We start from the raw sequence: 25,030 nt of genomic DNA on the forward strand, positions 1-25,030 counted from the left end.
TCCGGGAAGGTTTTGGGAAGGATGGATTGGCCACGAGGCTGTGCCCAGAGGCTCCCAAAGCTCCGGGTTTGGCTGTCTCCCTCCTGGGATGAAATGCTCTGTGTTCCCATCCCACAGCTCCTTCTGATTGCTGAGGAATGGCTGGGCTCGAGGTGACTGTAAAACTAGTATTTTAATGAGTTTATAATTGGAAATGCAATGATCTGAATCTCCCCATGTCTCAGTTCTCAGGCCAGAAGATGCAAGTGGTGGTTAAGGAGGGGACAGGGAATGCATTTAACATCCAAGTGTCTGCCATTACTTATTTCATTTTAATATAACTTCTAAATAGCAGCTTCAAGCGAGAATAAACTTTATCCTGTTTTGCTGAAAGGAAATTTCCAGAGTTCCTTCTCAACACATTCAGGCAACCAGAATATTTTATTCTTCCCCCGAAACCTACGTTACTAAGCAGTAATAAATTGATGTGTGTTTCTAAGAGTGTCCCAGGCACCTTGGGGGGATGGCGTGGCTGCATTTTGGAGGCCGATGCATCTCTGTCCTCTGAACTAGGAATGTTTTGATCTTGGACTTGCGTCAGCAAAGTGCCTGAGAAAACAAGCTTTGTCTGATAGTTGTATTTTTAGGAGCAGAGGAGTCCAGTTGTGGTGAAGGAGCTGAGATATCCCTGGGAGTACCTGGGAGTATCTGAACTTCCCAAGCTCTGAAAACAACAACTGGCCTGGTTTCTGTGTGTTTGGGTTAAACCAGCGTGTGCCCTTCCTGATCAAAGGGACTGTTTGAATTTGTCACCCCCTTCATGCTCACTGTGGAGTAAAACTGCTGGAAGAATGGGCCTCAAATGAGTACGGTGGTGAAGGGATTGACTCACCATTTGTTGGTTTTGACTGTTGGGAAATGTGAGTCACCAAACTGATTTGGAATTTGATTTTGAATGGCTCCATGTCCCCCAGTTCGCTGTCTGAATTTATATTTAAATCAAACTGTTGCAGGTCTCCTGCCATTCGGGCAGTTGGCTGAAGCATTTTGAGAATGCAAGGTAGTGGGAAAGTAAGTGCAAAGCAGTTTCGGGGGGGCTCTGAAATGTGCTGACATTCCTGGGCGTTAACCTCGGGTGTGAGCTTTGAGCAGTTTGGGCTCTCAGTGGAGCGACACATTTTAATTGGCTTTACTCCTGTTTTGCATGGCCGTGAAATGGCAGCCCAGGGCAATAATGTCGATTTTAGTGGTTCGCTGGCTGTTACCCACTTGTGAGATTGTAAAAGTTAACAGAACAAAGTGCAGCTTTAATAGGAAGGCGCCTTAAACACTAATGCACTTGGCAGTGTTTATGTGCTGGGGTGGTTAATGGGAATTTATCCCAGGCTCCCAGCCCTCTGGAAGTCCCGTGGATCTGCTGCCAGCGATGGCAAGGAAATGCTGGAAGCCTTTGACCACCAAGCCCAGCTTTGCTGAGCTTTGTGAGCACCCTGTTTTCTAGCCCAGAAGCCACCATCTGAAGGGCTTCCTATTTTTGTGACCTTACTCCTGTTACCACTTACCTGGAGCGTCTTGAATTTCAGCCTGAAGCTGAGCTCAGGTGCTGCTGTGCTGTGCTTTTAAAGGGAATTGTGTGTAAATGTTCTCAGCAGCACTCAAGGTCGCGGAGGGGATCTCATGAAACGGGCACGTGACTCCATGTCATGACTTTCACTTTTTATTTGGGAGCTTGGGAGGGAAATAAAACGCTGCACTGCGAAGTTAGCAACCTTCTCTTTTGTGTGCTGATTGCAATGAAGCTGTCTCGGAGCTAATAGCACTTAGTGGACTCTGCTGTGGGAAGGTTTGCATTTTTGTGGATTCTTTGAGTCCCTGTGACAGGAAAAAACTAATTTTGCTTTGTTTCTTACTTATCCTTTGTGTAGAGAATCCTGTATCCAGACTCTCACCATACCCAAGCAAACACATCCTTGTTTTTGCAGACTGTGAAGCACCAGCTCTTCACAGGTTACAGCTGCATTTTATCATTTTTTTGTGCAGAATTAATTGTTTCTGCAAGGTAACTAAGTCTTCCTGATGCAAGCAGCATTTGCTTGGTCATATTTTAGCAGGTTGGGGCTTTTTGATAAAAACTGACAGATCATGGTTTCCTGACGAGCATTTTGTTGTGTTAAGACCAAACCTAAGGAGTAATTTGGATTGAGACTGACAAGAAAGAAATTGGAGCTGCAGGTCCCTGTTCATAGGCTCAGAGTGCAGGAAATAATTGCTGTATTCTCATACAGTGTCCTTTCATCTCTGGGAACAATAACAATTACCAGTAATTTGCTGATATTGGATGTATTTGCATGGGTGCCATTTAATTTTGTGTGTGGAATTTTGGGAGGTTGTGCTGAGCAGAGTCATTATTACCAATATAATTTCACAGGCTCTGGTCTGGTTTATTCAGCCTGTTGGACACTTGTTATTTGTCATTATTTCAGCTCAGTGATAGATGCTTTTAAAGCTCAAACAAAACAAAACAAAAAAAAAAGGATGGATGAGGGAATGAGGGAGAGGATCTGGGGTTTTTTAATAGCCAAGTGTTGGGGGTTTGTTGTAGTCCTGTCAGATGTTTTCCTTGTCCATCTGTCCTGTTGGCAAATAGCAGGAAAGGCAAAGGATGGAGGGCTGAGCTCCTTTGGAGTCGTGATCCTCCTGGTGAAAACACGGTGTGAAAAACCCCTCCTGCAGCAGGGGAAGAGCTGCTGGTCCTGTAAACATCCCCTGCTAATGAGCTGCTCTGCTTTGGAGGGGATCAAACACAGCTAATGCTTTTCATGGAGATGCCTAATCAGGCACAATAGTGCCAAGTAAAGCTGTCAATTAAAGCTTCTATTAAATAGCTCGGTATAAATGAGCCTGAAGGCACAACGCTGCCTGAGCTCCCCTCCTCGGCTGCTGGGCTCTGGTAAAGATTTTGTGATCAGTATTAGCCCAGTTTTGGAGCTCACTTAGGTACACTCTGTCTGCATTGGTCTTTTTTCCTAATTACTCAAAGGGCAGAATGTGTGCTGAAGTGCTGCTCCTTCAGATAGCAGCAGCTAAGAAGTCTTGCATTTATCTGATGCCAATTAAGTAAGAATAATTGAGATTATTTTGTTAAAAGCAGTGCTGAAACACATCTGCCAAAGAGCCCTGAAGATGAGGCAGCCATTAAGGCATGATATTAAACCCACAGTATATTGGTTAAAAAAGGATTGGTTTACTGGCAGAAATCACAGAGAGGTTTACTGAAGGTGAATTAGAGGTTAATTTTACTGAATTTTCCAAAGACCTTTTAAATAAAAAGTCTTCCCAAAACCAAGAAGTTTTCCTTCAATAACCTATAGCTGATATAAACATTATTGTAAGTAGTGTGAACTCTGAAAATGTTGCAATTCTTTGTGCTTTTCCTGAGCAGGCAGTTGGGTGTTAAACTGGCTGTTCCATTTCTGTCCCTTCACTTGGAGAGGGCACTTACCCTTCTTTACCAGTTCTGCTGCTCGCAGGGATATTTAATGCATTAATATCTATTTAATGCACTCTTAATTACCCGCTCACACAGGCAGGAAAATTTTCAAAGCCACCGCACTGAGTGCCATCCCCATCTCTGCCTGGTGACGTGGTGTGTGACACAGGAGTGAGGTGGCAGCTGGCTCCTGTCCCCTCCTGCTGCCCCATGGATTCAGAGGTTGCAGGGGCCAATAAATGCACATTTGTGAGGAGGTCGGTGCAGGAGCTGCTCTCACCTGAGCCTGCCTCAAACAGGAGCAGGGGAGTCACCCAGCAAGTCTGGCCGAACACAGAAACACTGCCAGGCTTGTTGTGAAATTAATAAATTAGTAATTGCTTGGCTTAACATGTGGGAATCAAACCCAGGGCTGCTTGCAGTTGTTTGGTGTGTGGGCAGGGGAGCAAGGAGTGCTGGTTTGGCTTAAATATCATTAATGGCAATAATGATTTAATTTTTCCCCAGTGGCTGTGGGAAACCGAGCCGTGCTTGGTGACCAAAGCTCCTGGGGCAAACAGCTGGGCACCGGTTATTGGTGGGAATATCTGCATCTATTCTTGCTAATTCAGTGGATAATGGCATTTGTTCTTGCTCTGTGACCCCAAGAGATGCTCTGCCTGTGCCCTGCCTTGTGCCAGCTCCAGCAGAAGCTTCTCCTGCTGCTTTGGGCTTGGCTCCAGGTCAGGACCTCCAAACCTCGGTGTGGGGTCAGAGCAGCCGTGCCAGGATTGCACTTCTCGCAATCCTGGAGCCACAGGACCTTGTCCTGGGAGCCCAGCAGAGGCTCCTGAGAGTCCCTCTGGCCTTGCCCCTCAGCCCCGGGAGCTTTGAAGGCTTCCTCTGTAAGTGGTGTGAATTCGCTGATTATTCCCAGGAAAGATTTTGAAGTAATCCCGAAGGAGCAAAAGGTCACTGAGCAAGAAGGGCATAACTCTCCCAACTGGATAATTAAAAAGAAAATTAAAAAGTGTGCTAAGTTGAGATTGACTTGTGGCCATGCTTTGAAGATTAAAAGGATTTGGTTTTTTTAATTTTGGATGCAGGAGGTTGGGATTGGTGGGAGGAGGAGTTGGGCTGTGAATTACTGAGCTGTGAACAAGATCCCAGGATCACTGACCAAAACGATGGATATCTGCTCTTTTCCCTCCCACTTTTTAAAGCATTTCGTCTTGCAGCTGGAGTTTTCAGCCTGGCTGCTCACTGTGTAATGCAGGGTGATTTTTAAGCATCCAAGCAAATGACATATTGAATGAAAAAGTAAAATTATTTTGTGTAGAAGTGTTTTGCCTTTGGAAAATTAAAATAGCAGCAGCTTCGGCTGAAGGGTGGGACTTCTCATGTTCTTTGCACAGCGTGTTGGATTCTTCTGTATAGTTTAACCCACCCATCTGAAACTGTTAGCAGTCACAAAAACAGGGAGAGAAAGGTAAAATATGAGTGTGCAAAGTAACTGTGTGTGGAATTTGGAATGGGTTGGGACGGGAGGGACCTCAAAGCCCACCCAGACATCTCCCACTGTCCTGGGTGCTCCAAGCCCTGGCCTTGGGCACTGCCAGGGATGAGGATTCCGGGAATGCACGGAGGTAATGATGTGTTCAGGGTAATCTGGGAACACACGAAGGTAATGACGTTCCCTACCTCTCACCCTGCGCTGTTGCTCAGGCTTTGCTTCTGGCTTTTCTTCGAGGACAGAGGATTTGAGCTTTTGCCTGTAATTACAGGAATACCTGGAGCTCCAGGAAAGGAGTCTGACTTCATTTATGAGCAGGGTGGATACAAAAACATGTCCCAAAAAGCACATACGTTCTCCAGTAATTTTGGAAGTGCTTTGATCTGTGCCTGTGGCGTGCAGGGCTTTGGCTCCACTATTCTTCTGTTGTTCTTTCTTGACAATGATTCCTTATTTCTTGCCCAGAAATCAACCACAAGTATTCCTAAAGGCACTTCCATCTTGTAATTACCTTTTCACACAGAACTCTGTGTCTGCTTTGATGTACATCTCAGATCCTGGGTTCTTCTTACAAGTATTTAAAAATACACCATTGCAGGAAAAGTCCTAATAAACACCTTAATAATACAGATGAATTAGGGATTTAAGAACAGAAGTTGGCCACAAAGCATTGCATTGTCCAGCTGGAAATGTGTGATTCGTTAGCCATGGAGAGAGGGATTTGTGGGCTCAGGGGGGACACCCTGAGTAGGAGCCAGGGCTGGGCATCGCTCCCAGACTTACCTGGGGAGTTTTCAGAGCAGTTCCAGTAATTCTGGTGTTGATTTGAGTCAGCACTAGGGAAGAGCAGTAGATGTTTTCATGTTACAGCAGATCTTCTGGTAAGTGCTTTCCCAATTCATAATTCAGTACATTTATAAACATCGCTGGAAGCTCAAACTTAATAGCTGAGTCTTTGTGCCGTTCCCAGTTGTGGGTGGAAGTGGATCTCTTTATTGTGCTTGTGTGCGATGCTATTTTCTGGGTTTGCTGTATTATGTTATAACTGTGTTTTGGAGCATGTTCATGAGAGGCTGCTGATTAAATAAGCTGATGCAAAAGATCACCTATTTGCTGTGGCTTTGGGAGGAAGAATCCTTAAATTAGGAGGTGGCTACAGAAATGTAGTGAGGGGACTCATTGAGCTGTCAGAAAGAAGGCCTCCTCCAGCTCACCCTCCAGATGAAACAGGATGTTCTTGCAGGGAAGCTGTGCCTCTCCCTGAGCACTGTTGACTGCATCACTCTTCCTTTTGGGTGATTTTTCTTGTTCTTACTGAAGGTTCAAAGGAGGGTTTTGGTTAGCAGGTGTTTGCAGTGCCTGGGTTGCATTATTGTCATTTTTGGTGTGGTGGGACATAAGTGTTGTGTGTCACCTCTGTGCAGGGGGCCTAGTGGACTTAGAGAGGGATTTTATCTTGCCTGAATGCTGCAAAACTGCAGAGAAAAATCCTCAGAATAAATATTCCAACTCGGAACACTGTCAGTAGTTATTAATGTGTGTCCAAGAGCAAACAGAATTTGGCTGGAGCACTCGGAAGTGTTGGTTCATCCTCAGACTGAGCACTGAGTGTCTGAGAAGGAGGCAGAAAATTGGATTTTCTTGTAATAATCAAAGTGAACTCCTCCTAGGAGTAACATTTCCAAGCAGTAGAAATGCTTCCACCAGTTTGCATTTCAGATATTAAGCAGGAAATAAAAATGTTGAGTGGCTGTGTCGGACCATCACGACCAAGCTCCCTAGGCTGAAGCAGAGTGAGATAAATCCTCTGCTGTGATTCCCCTCCCACAGTAAAGTGCAGCCCCACACAGCTCTCAGCTGTTCATTCCCACCTGGCTTCCACACCAGTTTGGAACTTGGAAGCTGCACTTGGAATTTTGAATTTTGTATTAGCATTCTCCTGCAGTGACAGTGCTTCCAGTCCCTGCCCACTCCAGGGAATTGTAACCCAACCACCCACCCTTGGTCTGTCCCGACATCAACCCTGGCAGCTGGGATTGAAGTGGAGGTGCCCAGATTAGCAGGTGGTTTATTTGGATTGAGTGTAAATGCAGCGTAATCAGAAATTAATTGTTCGAATGTTGAAGTTCTCCAGTCACTGATGATGAATTTTGGAGCAATTAGTTTTAATTGCAAGGTAAATAGTCAAGTCTTTGATTGCATACTTAAGAATTTTAATTGCATTGAACTCAGTTCTACTTTGAACTGTGATATTCAGGGCAAGAAGTATTTGAGTCTCTATTTAAAAAACTAGTTGGATTAAACAACAGTTGGACATTGGAGGAAAAAAGCAAATGGCTTACTTCTTTCAAAACCTAAAGTTTTCCTCTTGCTCTTGATCACTCAGTTCTTTAGCTCCCTGTGAGCACATCAAATGCCTTAAATCTGAAACAATTCAAACACTTTTTTCCTTAAAGTGTTATAGTTTAGTGATCTTCAGCCAGTCTGGGTACAGCAGTTGGTGTTTTGTGGTCTTACAGTTTGGTGATGTTTGTGTCAAGGGCTCTAAGATTTCTTTACGTTAAATGAAGATGTTGGTGAAAACGTTTCGCAGTCGGAAGGAAGGCGGAAAGGAAAGGATCTAATAATTGGAAAAGGAGCAAACCGAGGGGGAATCTTTTCAGCATCTCTTTGCAGTGGGGTTTAAAGGCTGGCACATCCCGTGGGTTTGTGTGAGCACACGCTGCAGAAGGGAATCAGTGGAGATCCTTGGGATCTGAGCAAGGGGTGAATGAGGAGCATTGCACAGGACAGGCGTCAGCTCTCAGTTACCCCGTGCCCTGCTCAGGCCTTGGCTCTGATGTGGGACCGAGCACACGCCGAGCCTGGAGCAGCGCGCGGCAAATTCTGGCTGGATGGAGCTGGGGAGCTGAATGATGGAGCACAGAGGGGCTGGATGGACTTGGGGGGACTGGATGGAGCCTGGGGAGCTGAATGATGGAGCATGAGGGGCTGGATGGAGCCTGGGAGGCTGGATGGGACTGGAGAGCTGAATGATGGAGCCTGGGGCGGGGGGCTGGATGGAGCCTGGGGAGGGGGCTGGATGGAGCATGGGGGGCTGGATGGACTTGGGGGCCTGAATAGAGCCTGGGGGGCTGGATGGACCTGGGGGGGTTGGATGGAACCAGGGAGCTGGATGATGGAGCATGGGGGGCTGGATGGACCTGGAGGGGCTGGATGATGGAGCCAAGGGGGCTGGACAGCACTGGCAGCCTGTCCCTGCCTCCACACACTGGGGTGCAAAAAGGGCATTTCAGGTACACTGAGCTCACCTTTGTGCCCTGGAGCTCCCTGTTCTTGGCCAGCTCTGGGTTGGGTGCAAGGGGTGGAGTCACTGGTAAATCCAGGCAGGAGCTGCTCACTGGGTGCTGCCTTGGGGTGGTCTGTTCTGCTTATGGCTTCCGGATCAGTTGTAGGGTGATGGTGTCTCGTTAATCCTTTGAAAAGGGAAATGGGGATGAGTTACTCGGTGGCAGCTTGAGGCAGAGGCTGTGATGTGACAGATGACAAAGTGATGATCAGGAGGGTAAGGACAGCAGGGCTGTGCTCCCACAGAAGGGGAGTGGGGCAAGGAGAAGAGATCCATGGGAAGCAGTTTTAGAATCCTACAATTGTTTAGGTTGGGAAAGACCTTGAAGATAAAGTCCAACCATTAAGCCAGCACTGCCACATCCCCCACTAAACCATGCCCTGAATGCCACGTCTCCATGGCTTTTATACACCTCCAGGGACAGGGACTCACCCACTTCCCTGGGCAACCTGTTGCAGTGCTTGGCAACCCTTTATTTCTTGTTGGTTTTGTTGTTGTTTCAAGTCTTTCACTTCTTCTCTTGCGTCTCACTTTGCCCTGTGCCCATCGTTGTTACTCAGCGTTTTTCGCTGGGGAAGTGGAGGAGCCCAGCAGAGTCCTGGTATGTTTCAGTTCCCAGTGAGGTTGTTGATCCCTTACCCTTGTCTTAGGGAAGAGCTTTGACATCTGGGACCTCTCGAAAATTTGTCCGTTTGCTGATAAAAACATTTGCACGAGGGAGGCTCGTGAAAAAACACTCAGGTAAAAGCTCCATCCTGACTGCAGCTGCTGCAGCCAGGCATGGAAATGTTTGTGCCAGCTGTGTTTGGGGGCTCTGGCTGGGTGTTCCCCCATGATTTTGTGGCCGAGCTGAAGCTCCCGGGGCCGGCCTGCTTTGCGTAAACCCGGCGGAGGTGTGGAGTAACGGGGGAGTAACCGGGGAGTAACCAGGTGCTGCCTCCTGCCCTGCCCTTGTGTAACCGTAGGCTGGGAGCGGTTACACAATGGGCGAGTACAAAAAGAGTATAAAAGTGCTCCTGGGGGATGAATGTCTGCATCCTCCAGGCTGCTGCTGCTGCGGGAGCTGCCCCCGAGAGCTCGGTGCAGGTTTGCCTTGGGATTCACAGCCCGGTGGGGACGGTTGCAAAAATTCAACTGGTTTGGTGTCAGCATTATGAAATAAGAAACTTAAAAAACGTCTATTTGCAGGTGTTAATAACTAACTTTCTGTATCTTAAAGGTTTGAGGGCTTAATTTCTCATTTTAAAATTGCTATCACTGTAGAAAGATATTTACTATTTCAAAAGTATTTGCTCTTTTCTGTTTATCCATAAACCTTGCTTTCCTTTTATCTTTAAAAAATGATAAATATTGAAATGATATGGTATTTATGTAGTAAAAGAGATATTAAGAAAGCTTGAGCACAAAGGTACAGCATCTTGGTTAGTTTCTGAAAGTTTATTAATTCTAAGTCCTAATAAGTTATGCTAAATGGAAGTGTTTATTTCCAGACAAGCCTAAATAGATGTAAGACTTTTCAAGTGTGGGATCAGTTGCTGGCTTTGTATTGATTACTGGGCTCAAGCTGTTCCCTCTCCAAAGGAGCCACAGGGAAGGAGCTTCGCATCCAGAGCCAAAAAATTGGCACATTACCTCAATTTACTTAATAAATGGAATTTTTCCTAGATGAGTCTCTAACTCCACCTTTGTTTTAACTTGATTAAAGTCTTGGAAAGAAGGGAGCTTTCATCAAAGTGCCAAGTCCAAGTACAAAGCAGGCTGAGAAAGGACCCAGTGTGAGCTCAGGTTGCTTTGAGGGCCATGAAGGAGCTTAACGAGCTGGGTATTAATATCCATAATACCAGCGAGCTATCGGAATGCCCAAATTATTAATTCTCCCCAGGACTCCATAGCATTATAAATCAAATTACTGTGTGCCATGCACTGTGCCAGGTGTGCTGAGCTCCAGGGCAGACTGAAGGAGCCGTGAGACAGAATTGAATTTTTATTTACCCTGAGTCTGGAGAGCTCTGCCGGTACAGATAACGAGCTGTACATTGTCATTTCCCACCTTCTGCTTGCACTTCTTTGGAATTTAATCTCGCATCCCTGTCCACTGGTGGGGTCTCCTGGAGGGTGGCAAATGCACTGCGCAGAATTTGGGCAAAACTGCTGCCCTTTGGGACAAGAAAATGGGAGTAATGGGGCGAAAGATGAGTAGGAACTGCTTGGCCAGCAGTGTTCTGATCAAACACCCTGCAGGGTGACTGATGCTGGAAACACATTTCAGCTATTCTGGTTTAGAATCCCAGCCTAACTAAGCTCGCAGTTAATAACTTGACTTAACTAAACTTGTGGTTTTTGAAAGCTCTGAGATCCTGTGTTAAACTCCTCATTCAGCTGGATTTAAGTCCCCTTCTCAACGAGCTCATTCACACAGGAAGCTAATGAGATTTCGCTAATGTGCTTTAAATACATGGAAGGTTTGAGCTCGGCATAACTTTCCTGCTTAGCTTTGTGTAGACTTGCCCTAATAACGTTGGTCAGTTATTAAAGCACCGTTCTGGATGGCAGTCAAAATACCAACTACTTAAAAATTCATTAGTGCCTCCACAGAAAGAATATGTTTGTGCTTTGGAGAGCTATTTCGAAGTGAAGAGAGAAGCTTCTTAAAGTGCCCATCAGCTCTTTTTAAAACCTAAATTGAGCTTTTTAGAGCTCAGATGTGAGGAAGTTCGGGTATGTAGCAGCATTTTATTTGTCTCTGCTGCAGGTAAAGACGGACTGTGTGGTGTTGGGTTAAATTTGGAGTCTGCTTTTCTTGTTGTGGATGTGGTTCAGTGGAGGAGGAATCTCTGGAGCGTTCAGGATGTAGTGGCATTTCAGTGCAGCTTCAGTTGATGGGAAGGAGCTGGAGAGGCCCCTGCTAAAGACAAATCACGAGTTTCCTGGGACCAGAGAGGCTGCTCCAAACTCCCCGAGAAAAAACTCCCTCCAGGACTGAAGCAGGAGGGTGGCTTTTACAAGTAGCAAAAGAAAATTAAGTGTGGGTTCTGAGCACCTTCTTCACATCTGTGAGATGGTGAAAATGCCCTGGAAGGCAGAAGAAATGCCTTTGAGGCGCTCGTGCATGTGTGGACAGTGGGTGGGACCTCACAGTTGCCATATCCAGGCTCAGATCTGGGATGGAGCAGCTGGGGCAGTTGGACTCGTGGTTCTGCAGACAGGACTTTGATTGCATCCTTTGAGCGCTTACAGGGCTTTTTTAACCTGGGTGATGAGAGGTTTGTGGAATGTTTTTAACTGGGGAGAACCTTTTTCCTAGGAAAACATCCAGCACCCTTTGGACACCTCTGAGTAGCAAAATTCTCTTTTGAAGAGAACTATTCAGTGCTCTTTTGGTGGCTTGTAATTTGGTCCTTCATATTTGAAAACCCCTTGGTGATGTGCTGTTCTGTTTCTAACAGGTTCTCAGAAACAAATAACTCTGATGTTTGTTTATTTGAGCTGTGAGATAAGTGTGGACAGCTGTGCAGGCTGGAGAGGGAAAAGGGGAACAGTGTTGTAAAGTTCTTCTGGAATTAAAAACAGCAGAAAAGTGAGAACACGGATAAATCCAGTGCCTGGAGCACAGCAGACAATAAAAATATGAGATTTGGGGTTTTAATGGCACAAAATGTACAGAGGTTTTGTGAGGGTGTAGCTAGAGCCAGTGGCGATCTGGAGAAAACTGCTGTTCCATAATTAACTGGGAATTGCCTTGCTTTGGTGTGGAATCATGTGTCTGGCCAGGCACAGCTGTGCTCTATAAGCAAACTCTGTCTGATTGGAGCCTCCCCAGCGTTCCTCGTTATCTGCCTTGCTGGAGCACTCCCTGCTCACTTTGGTGAAGGGTTCTGGGCAAGGAATTCCTGCCACAGCTCCCCTGATCCCTTGGCATCCGTCCTGTGCCTTCTGCAGCTCCCTGGGTACCCGGTGCCAACCCCAGGCTCTGTCTGCCTGTCCCCTCTCTCTGTCTGCGTGTCCCTTCTCAGTGTCTGCCTGTCCCCTCTCTCTGTCTGCCTGTCCCTTCTCAGTGTCTGCCTGTCCCCTCTCTCCTCTCTGCCTGCCCCCTTTGCATGTCTGCCTGTCCCCCTCTCTGTCTGCCCGTCCCCTGTCCCCTCTCTGCCTGCCCCCTCTCTGTGTCTGCCTGTCCCCTCTCTCCTCTCTGCCTGTCCCCTCTCTCTGCCTGTCCCCTCTCCGTGTCTCCCTTTGGAGCCCTGCCTGGCCCGTGGCACCTCTGTCCCACAGTTTGGTTTCTCTCTGACTTGTCCTGCCGAGCAGGATCACCTGCTTGGCCTAAATGCACTTTTTTTACCCCAAACCAAGTAAATCCAGTGCTTTTGTTGCTGGCTTCAGCTCTTCACAGCTGTGACACTGCAGGAACTGAAAATTTGCTTTAGTCTCAGCCTCTGGTGTGTCCTTCCTGCTGGGAGCTCCCCAGCCTGAGCCATGAGCAGGTGGGGTTAAAACTGGTTTTATCTTCTGCTCAGACTTGGTACATGGAACAAGAAAACAGCATGCAGGGAGTCCAAGTCCCTTTCCACCTCCCTGCTGCCTGTCTGCTGCCAAAAATACAATCTCAGACCTAGAGGATGCGTTGATTGTGTTAAAACACATCATGTGCCCGAGCTCCAGAGGTGCCAAACACTTGGAAGTGCCAGGGAGGTGGTGAAATTCCAGAGGCACCTCAAGTGGGATGGCTTTTGGCTGAGCATCATCTCTGCTTGCAGGAGAAAGTTGGTCTGTTCACATGAGCCTGACAGCTAATTAAAATAATAAATTGATGATGGTAATTAAGCAGTGACCTTAATTTGATTCTAATCCCCTCAGTGGGTGCAACAGCCGGAGTTTTTTTGGCTCTTCAGGCATCTGTGACAGCCAGAAAGGTTCTGGTTGGCTGTGCCACCACTCCCTGGGGAGGTGTGACATGGGACAAGCCCAGGCGTGGGCTGTCCCCTCCCCAGCTGCCTTTATCACCACACTTGTTGTGCTTCCTTTAGAAATATTCCCTTGTGCAGCGGGGCAGGGCCACCAAATTCAGGCCAGTCCCTGATTCTCCACAGGGTGGGGAGGCCAGGCCCACAGGGACTGGCTGGGGACCAGGGCAGGGATTGTCTGAAGGGACAGGGAAAGTCTAAACTATTTTGGTTGTCACTGGGTGGTGGGCTCAGCTCAGCTGGGAGAAATTTAGGATCCAGCTGGAATTCAGCCTTCCTGGTTTTAGAACGTTTTTGGTTTGAGTTTGGCAAATAAGGGCTACACAGGAGGTCCTTTCACTTTGGAAAAACTGTAATTTTCAGGGCTGGAAGTCATGGGGGAGCCTGAGCTTCCTCCAGAGGGTTAATCTCTAGGTCTGCTCATTGCAAATGAGCTTTACAACAGCGTTGCCATGTCCTGAGCATGGCCATGCCCAGTCCTGGTGCTGCCAGGCAACAGCACCAGCAAGAGGAGTTAAAAAAAACCCCAAATCAGCCCAAACTGAGAGAAGAGCCCCAAGAACTTGCCAATTGCCCAGGAGTGTCAAAGCCTGGAGGTCAGGTGGGCTTTGTTTTCCCCAGTCTTTGTTTTGCCAGGCTCTGGATTCAAATATTGATGTTGAAGGCCCTTCAGCAGCGTAGGGAGGAGCTGCCACAGCAGCAAATCTGACCCAGGGAGTATTTTTGGTTGCTTCAGCCAAAAGCTATATGCAGTGCTTTTAAAGGAAGGGGAGGTGTCTGGCTCCCACTGCCTGCTCCTCTGGGGGTCCGTGGCCAGTTTTCCTTGCCATGGCAATCAGCTCTTTATGTCTGTCTGCACTTTCTGTCCTGCCCAGGTTAACCCTTGGATCTACTTAAGAGATGAGCTGTGAAAGGGTTTTTTACTGACTCACAGCCATTTGGGTATCTCGGGAAGTGGAAGCTTTGCAGGGGCAGATTTTCCTGCAGGAAAACCTTTGTGCTCCAGTGGATGTTTTTATTTGTGGTGGAGGTTCCAGAGCAGAGACTTGCTGGGAGAGAAAGAACATTTAAACACAGTCTTGCATCATAGATCTCCCTATCTCTGGGTTTTACCTTTTTTCCATGAGCTGTGAAACACATCTTGATTAGTTTAAAAGAAATAGCAGCGACCTTGGCAAAAGGGAAGGTGTGGTGGGTGGTCCTGGAAGCACCCAGAGAGAAGGCGATGTTGTGTCAGACCAAGCACTGCCACCTCTTCCTGTCCTCTGCTGGTGGCTCCGAGGCTGGAGGAACCTTTTGCTGGAGAAAAGGCAGATGTTGGAGGTGCAGAGTGGCCAGGAGGCTTTTCCTCCTGAACTTGCACCTGGGCTCTCCCCTGCCCTTTGTGTAAATCCTAATCTTATCTCCAGCACTGTAAAGCCCTGGCCTCTCTTGGCCTCCTGTGTTAAACACACGTGTGCACTGGAGGTAATTCATGTGGGAAGGTGAGTCCTGACAGAGGTTGCACTCTCATTGGATCCCAGCCTGCAGATAATGGGTTGTACTGGGTGCACCTGCCCGATGCTGAATGGGTTTTATCTCTTCTGTTTTATCTCTTTTTTCCAGGACTTTTCAGCTCCTGAGGAGCTGGGTTTGCTCTGGAGGGCTGTAAAAATGCCTGGGTCATGTGGTAGGACATGGGGGCTGATAAGGAGTGATCTCTCCCAGGTAGCTTTAGGCAGCAGCAGAGTTTATCTTCTCCTCTTTGACACTCCTGATTGCAGAATGAAAGCATTCCAGGAACCTCTGATGATCATCTGTGCCATTAAGTGCAATGGTAATTGCTGGGTAGAAGCAAGAAGAGCTGGGAAATTCCTTCTCCTGGTTTTTCTTGGACCAAGCCCGTGACACAAACCCTCCCTCTTTTTAGGAAAAGAAGCAATGAGGGGGTTTTGGCCTGTGAATTGGGAGTTGCCTGTTTGGGAATTGTTATTTCAGCTCTGGTGTGTCAGCTGTCAGCAATTCCACGGATCCAAGGCAAGCTTTGCTGCTGTCCAGCTGGGATTCCCAGGGAGTGCTCCAGGCCTGGAGAAGACAGCAGCCCTGCTGGTGTGCAGCATGACAGAGCCTGGTCTCTCCTCTCTGAAGATGCTGCTTAGTGCCAGCTGAGCAGCTGAGGCTGCCAGAGCACCTTAGAGCAGATCCTGTGCCTGGCAGCTCCCCTGGCTCAGATTTATTGGCCCTGGCTGAGGGAGGTGTCCTGCTGCCCTTCCCCTTCCCAGTCCCAGAGGATAAAGCTGCCAGACTAAACCTCACCCGTCTCCATCTCTGATTTTCTTGGAGAATAAAATACATCTGCAATGACAGAGGAAGGCAGATTCTTTTCTCTGTGTTCTTGTGTTCTAGGAAAATAAAAAAGCAAAAAAAAAAAATCTCATTTCTCTACAGGGAAAGCAAACAAAAAACCCCTCCAAAAATCCCAGCCCAGTGCCCCAAACCTTTAACCAGTACCTGTTAACCTGTTAACCAGTTAACTCTCCTCTCTGCCCTGAGCTGCACTTTGTGGTTATTGTGAAAATGGGAATGACAGTTTTTTTCCAGAGCAATGAGTATTCAAACCAGTCTTCTCCTTCAGTCTTCAAGTGAGAAATAATTATGCTACCTTAATATTTACTCTTGCAAACAAATCTTAACTCTGATTTGCAGGCACTGCCTTCCATGCCATACTGGTTTAATTAATGCTTCAGAGGATCTCAGTGCCCAAATTGTCTTTTTTATGGAACTTTTCAGGAGATACCTACATCGCTTTGAAAGTTTTAATATGTCTTTCACCTCAAGGAACCAGAATTTTCCAGCAAATGGGCAATTAACAGCTATTAAGATGTTCTAAAATATTAGTATTCATATATTAGTACAGTCCTGAATTGCCCTCAGCAGAAGAGTCTTTCTCAAGTTCAGTTATTATTGCAGTTACAGTAGACAGGAGCTGCTGGCATTTCCTGAGCAGCATCTGGAGGGGAGACTTTGGGAAAAACCCAAGTTCTACTTCTTCATTTCCAATCCAGACCTGTGGTTGTGAGTGCCCATGAGCTGTGTTTCCACCTTAGGGTTCAGCTGAACCCATCTTTAACTTGCTTTTGAAGTAACACCAGTGTGGGTGGGTCCTGCTGCAGAAAATTCCACTTTTTGTGGCTTTCAAGAAGCCATTCTGCAGGTTCTGTCCTGTACTTTCACCTGTACCTGACCTAGTTGAACCTGTAGGTGTAGGCAGCTGTGTTCTCTGTTTAAAGCTCAGTAACCACAGGTTGCAAAACTTGGGTTTTCTGTGCTGTCCTGTGGGGAGTTTAGGTTCAAATATGTTCATTCGTGTTCTTTTGTCTTGGAAATGGAAAATGTGGGAGGACAATGGACTGGCTGGTCTGATTTAAGGAGCAAATGTGGGAAAACTGTACTGGAGTGAGCCACTGAGGTGTCTGACCTTTCCAGTTCCTGTGCCAGAAGAGAAGTGAAACTCATTAAAATGCAGAGTTTATCCTCAAACAGTTCCTTCAGCATCAGGCAGATCACTTGGGATGTTCTTCATACTGCTGAGAATTTCGGGACAGTTTTGGGTTAGGATGTCCAGCAGAAGGGGCTGTTTCTGCCTGAAAGGCAGGTGTGCCTCGCTGTCCATCCAGTCTGAGCTTCCCAGATCCTTTTTATTTCCAAGTAAGTTGATGCTTTTTATTTCAAAGTACATTAGTTTCAAAGAAAGGACTCAGTAATAGAGGTAACCCTGGAGCAGCTCTGGAAATTCACCCTCCTTGGAGGAGCCCAAGCCTCCTTTGTGCTGGACATTCAGCTGTTCTGCACTGCTCTGTGCTTGGAGTTTGTTCCCAAAAAGTTCTGTGGAAATCTATGAGATTGGAACAAACCTCAGGTGTCAATGTGCTATTAATGATTGAAAAACACAGGAGAAGGATGGGAGAATAATCAGAGTATTCCCAATATGGGAGAATTTCAAACACCCTGACTAGTAATTATCAGGGAGGAATGATGAGAGTTGGTGAGTCACGAGCATGAAAGGGAGCCCAGGCTCTGGGGCTTGTGCACATGTGTTTTAGGGATCAAAAAATATTAAAATACTCTCCCTTCCTGATAGAGTCCTGGATGCTGAGAGTTTGAGACTTTCTGTGCTGACAAGCACTGACCCCCAGGAGAGCACTGCACTTGACCTGAGGCTGTGGAGAAAACTTCCAAATTTGATTGGTAACACTGAGATTGCGGGTGTGGAGTTTGATTACGGGTGTGTAATATCAGAGTGGAAAGCTTAAGAGTTTAGAGCTTTAGAATATAGAATAACTTTAACAGAAGGAAAGAAGCCAAGAATCAACATATGATGGTGCCCATGTGAGGAACGAACTCAGGACCTCCAGATTATGAGACTGACTTATTTCCCCCAAAAAACCCCAATTTCTCCCTTCCCTCCTAGGAGCCGTTGATGGGAACGCCCCGCTGACATCCCAGCTGGATTACTGAGCTCCTGTGTGACTCCTGGAGCTGCTGCAATAAGGAGCCATCCTTCGCTCTTGGCCTGGCCCAGAGGCACCTCCTGGGTGCTGCATGCAGGTGCTGGACGTGCTGGAGCCCATGGGGATCGGCAAGAACACCACGTCCAAGGCGGTGGAGGCGGGAGGCTCCACGGAGGGCAAATACGAGGATGAGCCCAAGCACCCAACCTTCTTCACCCTGCCCGTGAGTGACCCCAGCCCCGCAGGCAGGGAGTGGTGCTCCAGGTGTACTGACCTACAGGGGTACAGATCTCCAGGTGTACAAACACCTCCAGGTGTACCGACCTCCAGGTGTACCGACCAACAGGGGTACAGACCTACAGGGGTACACACCTGCAGGTGTACAGACCTGTACAAACATCTCCAGGTGTACAAACACCTCCAGGTGTACCAACCTGCAGGTGTACAGACCTCCTGGTGTACCGACCTACAGGGGTACAGACCTACAGGTGTACAAACACCTACAAGTGTGCAGACCTACAGCTGTACAGATCTACAGATGTACAAACACCTCCAGGGAATGATGCTCCAGGTGTATAAAGACCTACAGGTGTACAGACCTACAGGTGTACAGACCTACAGGTGTACAAACCCTTCCAGGGAATGATGCTCCAGGTGTACAAACCTACAGGTGCTGTGTGGGATGTCTTTAGGGAGCTGTGGGGTGTTTTTAGGGAGCTCTGTGAGATGTTTTTATGGAGCTCTGTGGGGTGTTTTTAGGGAGCTCTGTGGGGTGTTTTTAGGGAGCTCTGTGAGATGTTTTTAGGGAGCTCTCTGGGGTGTTTTTAGGGAGCTCTGTGAGATGTTTTTAGGGAGCTCTGGGATGTTTTTAGGGAGCTCTCTGGGGTGTTTTTAGGGAGCTCTCTGGGGTGTTTTTAGGGAGCTCTCTGGGGTGTTTTTAGGGAGCTCTCCGGGGTGTTTTTAAGGAGCTCTATGTGATGTCTGTCCCTAGCCCTGCTGTTACAGAAATGATGCCTTGCCATGCTCCTCACGTTTTCTAAATGTCAGAGCCAGATGTCAAGTGCCCAGAGAGAAAACTGACATACGAGGTGTGATGGCAGAGGAAATGATGATTTAAAAACTACATCTCTTTCTGGTTTTGTTCCGTTTTTAAGGTTGTGATAAACGGTGGAGCCACGTCCAGCACTGATCAGGACACAGAGGACACGGAGCTCATGGCCATCTACACCACGGAGAATGGCATAGCAGAGAAGGTCTGTGGGGCTCCCCTGCTAGCCCAGAGCTCATTCTTGCTCTCCCAGCTCCTGCTTTTGCTCCCCTGACTGGGAGGTTTCCTGTCCCAGAGCTGCTGATTTGCACATTCCCATCACCCCAGGCAGTTCTGCCCTTGTGACTGCTGGTCACACACTTTGGTTGCAGCACTTGGGGCATGACTCAGGAAATGGTGGAAGCAGTTCATGCCCTTGGTTGGGATTTTTCCAGCTTTTTTCTCCATTTCATTCCCTAGGCCTGTTCAGTGATGATCCTGCAAGCTGAGGTGGTGTGAATCTGAGCTTTTGTTTAAAATAAGGATGTGGGTTATGGTAAATCTGAACTTCTGAGATGTTCAGTCAGACTGGCTTTTTTTGTCTCTGAAAAGCCTCATCCTGACCCAGGTTTTTCAAATGTCCTGATTGAAACAGGAACAAAACTTCTGGTTCCAGGCAGGGGCATCATGATGCTCCTTCCTTCAAGGCCATAGTTTCTCTTGGGGTAAGGATGACTCCAAGGGATGCAGTTAATGCTTTCACTCCTGAATTTCAGATTTAAAACATCCCCTGAGCAGCCCGAGGTGTGTCAGTGCTGGGTTTGAGCAGAGCCTGGGCCTGGTGCACTCCCAGCTCAGTCTGCCCAGGTGTCTCACCGCCATCCCCATCACACTCACATTTCATGAACAGGGTTTTGTTACCTGTGAAAGTCTTTGATGGCTGGGGCTGGAGTGGAGAGGCACAATCTGATCAAAGCCTTGAGCCACAGGTGTTTGGGTGGAATTGTGCAATGAGATAAGCCATCTCTAGGCACCAAAGTGTTCCTGCTTTTCCCAAACGTGTGCTTCCCTCTCTCTCAGCTGATCCATGGGGTCAGAGCTGCGGGTGATGGAGAATAATTCACCTAAAAGAGACCTTGAACTTCAGAGGAAGCAGATTCCCCGAGTTAAAGCTTTGCTGTGGCTCCAGTGAAGGAACAGGGTGGGGAGCCCTGGCACAGGGTGCCCAGAGCAGCTCTGGCTGCCCCTGGATCCCTGGAGGTGCCCAAGGCCAGCCTGGATGGATGGAGCAGCCTGGGACAGTGGGATTGTTGTTTTCATTGTTGTTTTCTCCAGAAATCTCAAAAAAAAAAGCCCTCAACTCACAACCTCATCCAAAATAAAACCCTCAGTCAGCTAAGCCATCAGTTCCTTCCCTCATGGCAACAGAACAGTTCACTGTTCTGGCTTCCTTTGCTACTTTAAATTTGTAGGATATTGTTTAATAATAAATCCAAAACTGCCCCATAGGACAGAAAATGAAAGATTCAGTTCCTAAGTGTGTGGGAATTGTTCAGCACATGAAAGGAATGTGTCCCTGCCCATGGCAGGGCTGGCACAGGTCCTTGCAGCCCAGCCAAGGAATGGTCAGGTTGGACATCAGGAGGAATTTTTCTGTGGAAAGGGTGGTCAGGGATTGGAAGGGGCAGTCATGGAGTCCCCATCCCCATGGTGTTCCAAAAATGTGTGGCTGTGTCACTTGCAGATGTGTTTGGTGATGCCCATGGTGGTGCTGCTGTGCTGGTGGTCAGACCTGAGGATCTGAAAGGGCTTTCCCAACCTCAACCATTCCATGGTTCAAATTCCTGATTTTTTTTTTTTTTTTTTTTTTTTTTTTTTTTTTTTTTTTTTAGAGAATTGGAGAGAATTTGCTCCTTTTTCAGTCACTGAGAAGCTGTCACTGGTGCTGCAGGCCTGGGGAGAGCACTGCCAAGTTGCTTTAGAGAGTTCTCTCACATGAGAGTTCCTGCATTCTGCATTTCTGCTGCAGTACCCTCAATCTTCCTGCAGCCCTGTGCCCCCCTGCACTCCCTGGATGTGAATTATCCCCGTGGATTTGCTTTCCCCAGCACAAGGCTGAGGAGGGAGGGGAGTGCCAGGCTCGGTTTGGCTTGCTGGCCTTGCAGGTGGCACCAAGTGGAGATCACCTCAGCACAACCCGTGGATGTGTTGGGGTTTTTTTGGAGGAGTGGAGACCATTTGAGGCAGTCACGAGTCTGGCAGAGCTCCCAGGCTCTGTGTGAGGCAGCTTCACGTGGGCTCCGAGTGTCCGGGGCTGGATTAGGGGCAGAGCAGCTGTTGTGTAAGGTCATTTTTCAGCTGCTTGGTCTGAAATTACAAAACCTGATACTTCCTCCTGCTTCTGTTGTTGTGCTGGGGCTCTGGAGCATTGTGAGTTTGTTCCCGGGAGTTTCCAAACCAGAGGAAAAGGATTTCACTTACTTGTGACAGAGAAAAGGCAGAGCTGGCCCTTGTTTCACTGGGAAATCTGCAAGGGTGTTGATGTGTCTGTGGTCAGTTGTCCATTGGCACATGGTAGGGCACAGCATGGCCTTGCCTAAATTCCTGGGGGAATTGAAATTCCTGCAGGAATTCTGCTTGGCTGATAGAATTTGGTTGGGGATTAATTTGGGTGTAATAATTAGAATTTTTCCTGACTGCAAAAATGAGGGGGAAGAAGGAAAATTTTAAATTCTTTGGCTAAAAGTGGTTAACCAAGATGAAATTGGATAAGAGCAAAGCAGGGAAGCAATTATCATAATGAGGATTTATTTTTGCCAATGATTTTGGTCTCTGATGCAAGGACAGAGCTCTTAGTTCCAATTCCTCCCTATTTTCTTTTTCTGTTTGTTTTTGTGGTTTTGGGGTTTGGTGGGGTTTTTTTAACAACCTTGTCATGATGAATCCATTTTGGGGCACCTTCTGGCTGTGCCAGATCAGTTCTGTCATAAATCAGCAATTATAAATAAATAAACAGGGAGTGTTCAGGAGGGAACGTGTTGGCTGCAAATTCAGGAGCAGGATGTGGCAGGCTTTGAAATTGTCACAAATGAGCGTTGCTGAAGCAGCCTTGGAGTGCCTGGGAGCTGCCTGGCAGTTAAATTCACTTTATTCTGTGCAGCACTAACCTGCTGGTGCCCCTTGTTCCTGCAGAGCTCCCTGGCAGAGACCCTGGACAGCAGTGGCAGTTTGGATGCCCAGAGGACTGACATGATTTACACCATTGAAGATGTTCCTCCCTGGTACCTCTGCATCTTTCTGGGCTTGCAGGTACATCCCCAAGCAGAGACAGTTTTTCCTTCTGTAGCTCTTAAAGTTTGTTGAGGATTTTCTGTGCACTTCATTGTGTGTGTGAGTTTTATCCTTCTCCACTCTCACCTGTTTGAGGAAGGTGTTAGGAGGTTTCTTCTGAAGCTGATCACGCTCAGAGCATTGCCCTGAGAATGATTTTGAGGGAGGTTTTAGGAGGTTTCTTCTAAAGCTGATCACACTCAGATCATTGCTCTGAAAATGATTTTGAGGGAGATTTTAGGAGGTTTCTTCTGAAGCTGATCACGCTCAGAGCATTGCCCTGAGAATGATTTTGAGGGAGGTTTTAGGAGGTTTCTTCTGAAGCTGATCCCGCTCAGATCATTGCCCTGAGAATGATTTTGAGGGTTTTAGGAGGTTTCTTCTGAAGCTGATCACACTCAGATCATTGCTCTGACAGTGATTTTGAGGGAGGGGTTAGGAGGTTTCTTCTGAAGCTGATCACGCTCAGAGCATTACTCTGAGAATGATTTCAGTTTTCAGCTCCTGAATTTGTGAGAGTCACTCAAATATTTAGAGTTACAAGCTGCTGTTGGTCAGTGAGTGAGCAAAGGCTCAGTGGTGGCCTTCACAAGGGACAGTGGGCACCTCTGGAGTTAGAGATGGGGAGAGAGAAGTGTTTAGACCTGAAATATGGAATAATAAAGCTGTTACTGCAGTTATTTCAGTTCTGAGAGCATCAGCCTGCACCTGGCTTGCCTTTGGAGCACGAGCAGGTGCTTCCTGCAGGGAGTGGGGCTGCAGTGGGCAGCAGAGCAGCTCCAGTTCCATCTCCTTCCCTTCTCCAGTGGTAGTAACATCTGTCCCACAGGAATGCTGAGAATTTGGTCATCTCTGTAAAGGACCTTGAGATCTCCAAACAAACACATTCCAAAACATCCTTTTTTATTTCTGCCTTCTCCTCAAGGACAGGCAGTTCTGTAGGAATTCTGTTTTTACTTGTGTGTGGAGGATGGTGAAAATTTGTTGGTTTGTTTTTCCTTTGGTGTGCTTGGGTTGAGGAGGAATTAAGGAGTCCTTGGGAGTTCCTTTGTGTGTGAGCCAGGGGATGTGAGCCAGTGGGAGTGGAGTTATTTCTGGGCTGGAGGCTGCTCTCAGCACACTTCCCTGCATGCCTCCTAAGGAGAGCAGTGTGGAGCTGCTTCAGGACCCTGTGGATCCCCCAGAAATCACAAAAATCAGAACCCCCCCCCCACATCAGGATCACGAGAAAAACACTGAGAGGGAAGCTCAGGGCAGGGGGAGCTCTGCTGGGGGCTCAGCAGCAGCAGAAGGAGAAGCTGCTGATGGCCCAGAAAGGAATCAGCTGGTGCTGATGGAAGGGATGGGTGGCTTGCAGCACTAACCCCCCCTGTGCCCCCAGCACTACCTGACGTGTTTCAGCGGGACCATCGCCGTGCCCTTCCTGCTGGCCGATGCCATGTGCGTGGGCTTCGACCAGTGGGCCACCAGCCAGCTCATCGGGACCATCTTCTTCTGCGTGGGCATCACCACCCTGCTGCAGACCACCTTCGGCTGCAGGTGAGGCTGGCCTCGGACATTTGGGGCTTCCCAGCATCCAGGAATGGCGGGGGGGATTTGCAGAGGAGAGACACAGAACTGACAGCAGCGGTTTTGGAAAGCTGCTCCCCAAAAACATCTCGGGTGGATGTGAAATAACACAAGGCATCCCAGGGGTGAGAAAATACAGCAAGGAGAGGAAACCCAGCAGAACAGAGAAGGCAGAAGTGTTCCTGGGAGAGGAAAAATTTATACAGCTTGGTAAAGAGGGGTTGCCTATGGTGGTTTTATTAATTTCTTCAGTGAAATTCTTGGCGATATTTAGGTGGTTGTGATCAGTCCTACAGCAAATGGCATCCTGTGAAGGGCTTGGCAAGTTAAAAAGACAGGGGAAAATGGTGAGGGAAGCTTGTCACTCTCTCTGAGCTGAGTCTCTGTTACCTCCCAGTCCATGGAATAATTTGGGTTTATTTGTTGGCTGCTCTGAGTTATGGGCAGTGATCATTCCTGGAGCTGGGAACACACACATAAAGGTGTGCAGGGATGCTCTCACCTCTCCTTAGGAGGGTGGAAGAGCCCAGGTGGCAAACCCTTGTATAAATTTGGTGTTGGCAAGAAGAGATAAAGATAAATCCTTCCAAACCCGTGTTCCACTGCACAGCTGTTTAACGTGCTGACCTAAACTGTGGGAACAACTAAAACCTGCAGAGTTACTTCTGCATCTTGAATAAAGCCAAACCAGAAGAAAACTACACATTTAACCCTCAGGTGTTTACTGAGGTGATTCTGGAGTCACTCAGTTCACTTTCAGAACAATGTGAGCTGAAATCTTGCTTTCCACTAGAAAATTCCAACCACCTCCCACATTTTTAAGGATTTAGTTAAGAACCAGAGTCTTTAGGTGGCAAAGGTGCCTCAGGAGGGCGTGGAAGGCAAACCTGTGGTGGATCAGCTTTTCATCTAAAACATTTCCTGCTATTCCAGGTTTTCCAGGATACCCTTTGGTTGAGTTACCTTTGCTTCACGTGCTGGTCTTTCTCCTTTGGGGAAAAAAAACATTCCCTGTATTTTTTTTTTTTGTCTTACTGGACTTAGGAGCTCACTCCTCTGTCTTGAAAAGTTCACTCTGATGATAAAACAACAGAGTGGAAATGGTTGGAAAAAAAACTTTCTTTCCCCCAGTGTATTTTCTGTTAGTAAAGACTCCCCAGAGTCAATAATCTGATTTCCAACCAGGCTGGCTCCTCGTGCTGTAACCATAAATTCTCATGTACCTTGTCTGGAAGTTTGTCATATTTGGGGTTTTTTTCCCTCTAACTAATCTTGGCTTTTTATCACTTACTAGAGAGGGATTTGGGGCTCATTCACAGAGAAGGGGCCCAAAATTACAGTGCCAT

The 25,030-nt window shown here is 47.5% G+C and overlaps 1 protein-coding gene across 2 annotated transcripts in view; it reads left to right on the plus strand.

Annotated features, from left to right (window-relative positions):
- SLC23A2 (solute carrier family 23 member 2) overlaps positions 1–25,030 on the plus strand; it is a 52,710-nt gene that overhangs the window by 4,233 nt on the left and 23,447 nt on the right. For both annotated transcript variants that reach the window (XM_053966448.1, XM_053966449.1), the window contains exons 2-5: positions 17,719–17,981; positions 18,913–19,011; positions 21,978–22,094; positions 23,497–23,654. In XM_053966448.1, coding sequence (XP_053822423.1) covers positions 17,850–17,981; positions 18,913–19,011; positions 21,978–22,094; positions 23,497–23,654 — 506 coding nt within the window. In that variant the 5' untranslated portion in view covers positions 17,719–17,849. The remainder of the gene's footprint in view (positions 1–17,718; positions 17,982–18,912; positions 19,012–21,977; positions 22,095–23,496; positions 23,655–25,030) is intronic.

This window comes from Vidua chalybeata, chromosome 28 (assembly GCF_026979565.1).
Source record: "Vidua chalybeata isolate OUT-0048 chromosome 28, bVidCha1 merged haplotype, whole genome shotgun sequence".
Classification (NCBI taxonomy): domain Eukaryota; kingdom Metazoa; phylum Chordata; class Aves; order Passeriformes; family Viduidae; genus Vidua; species Vidua chalybeata.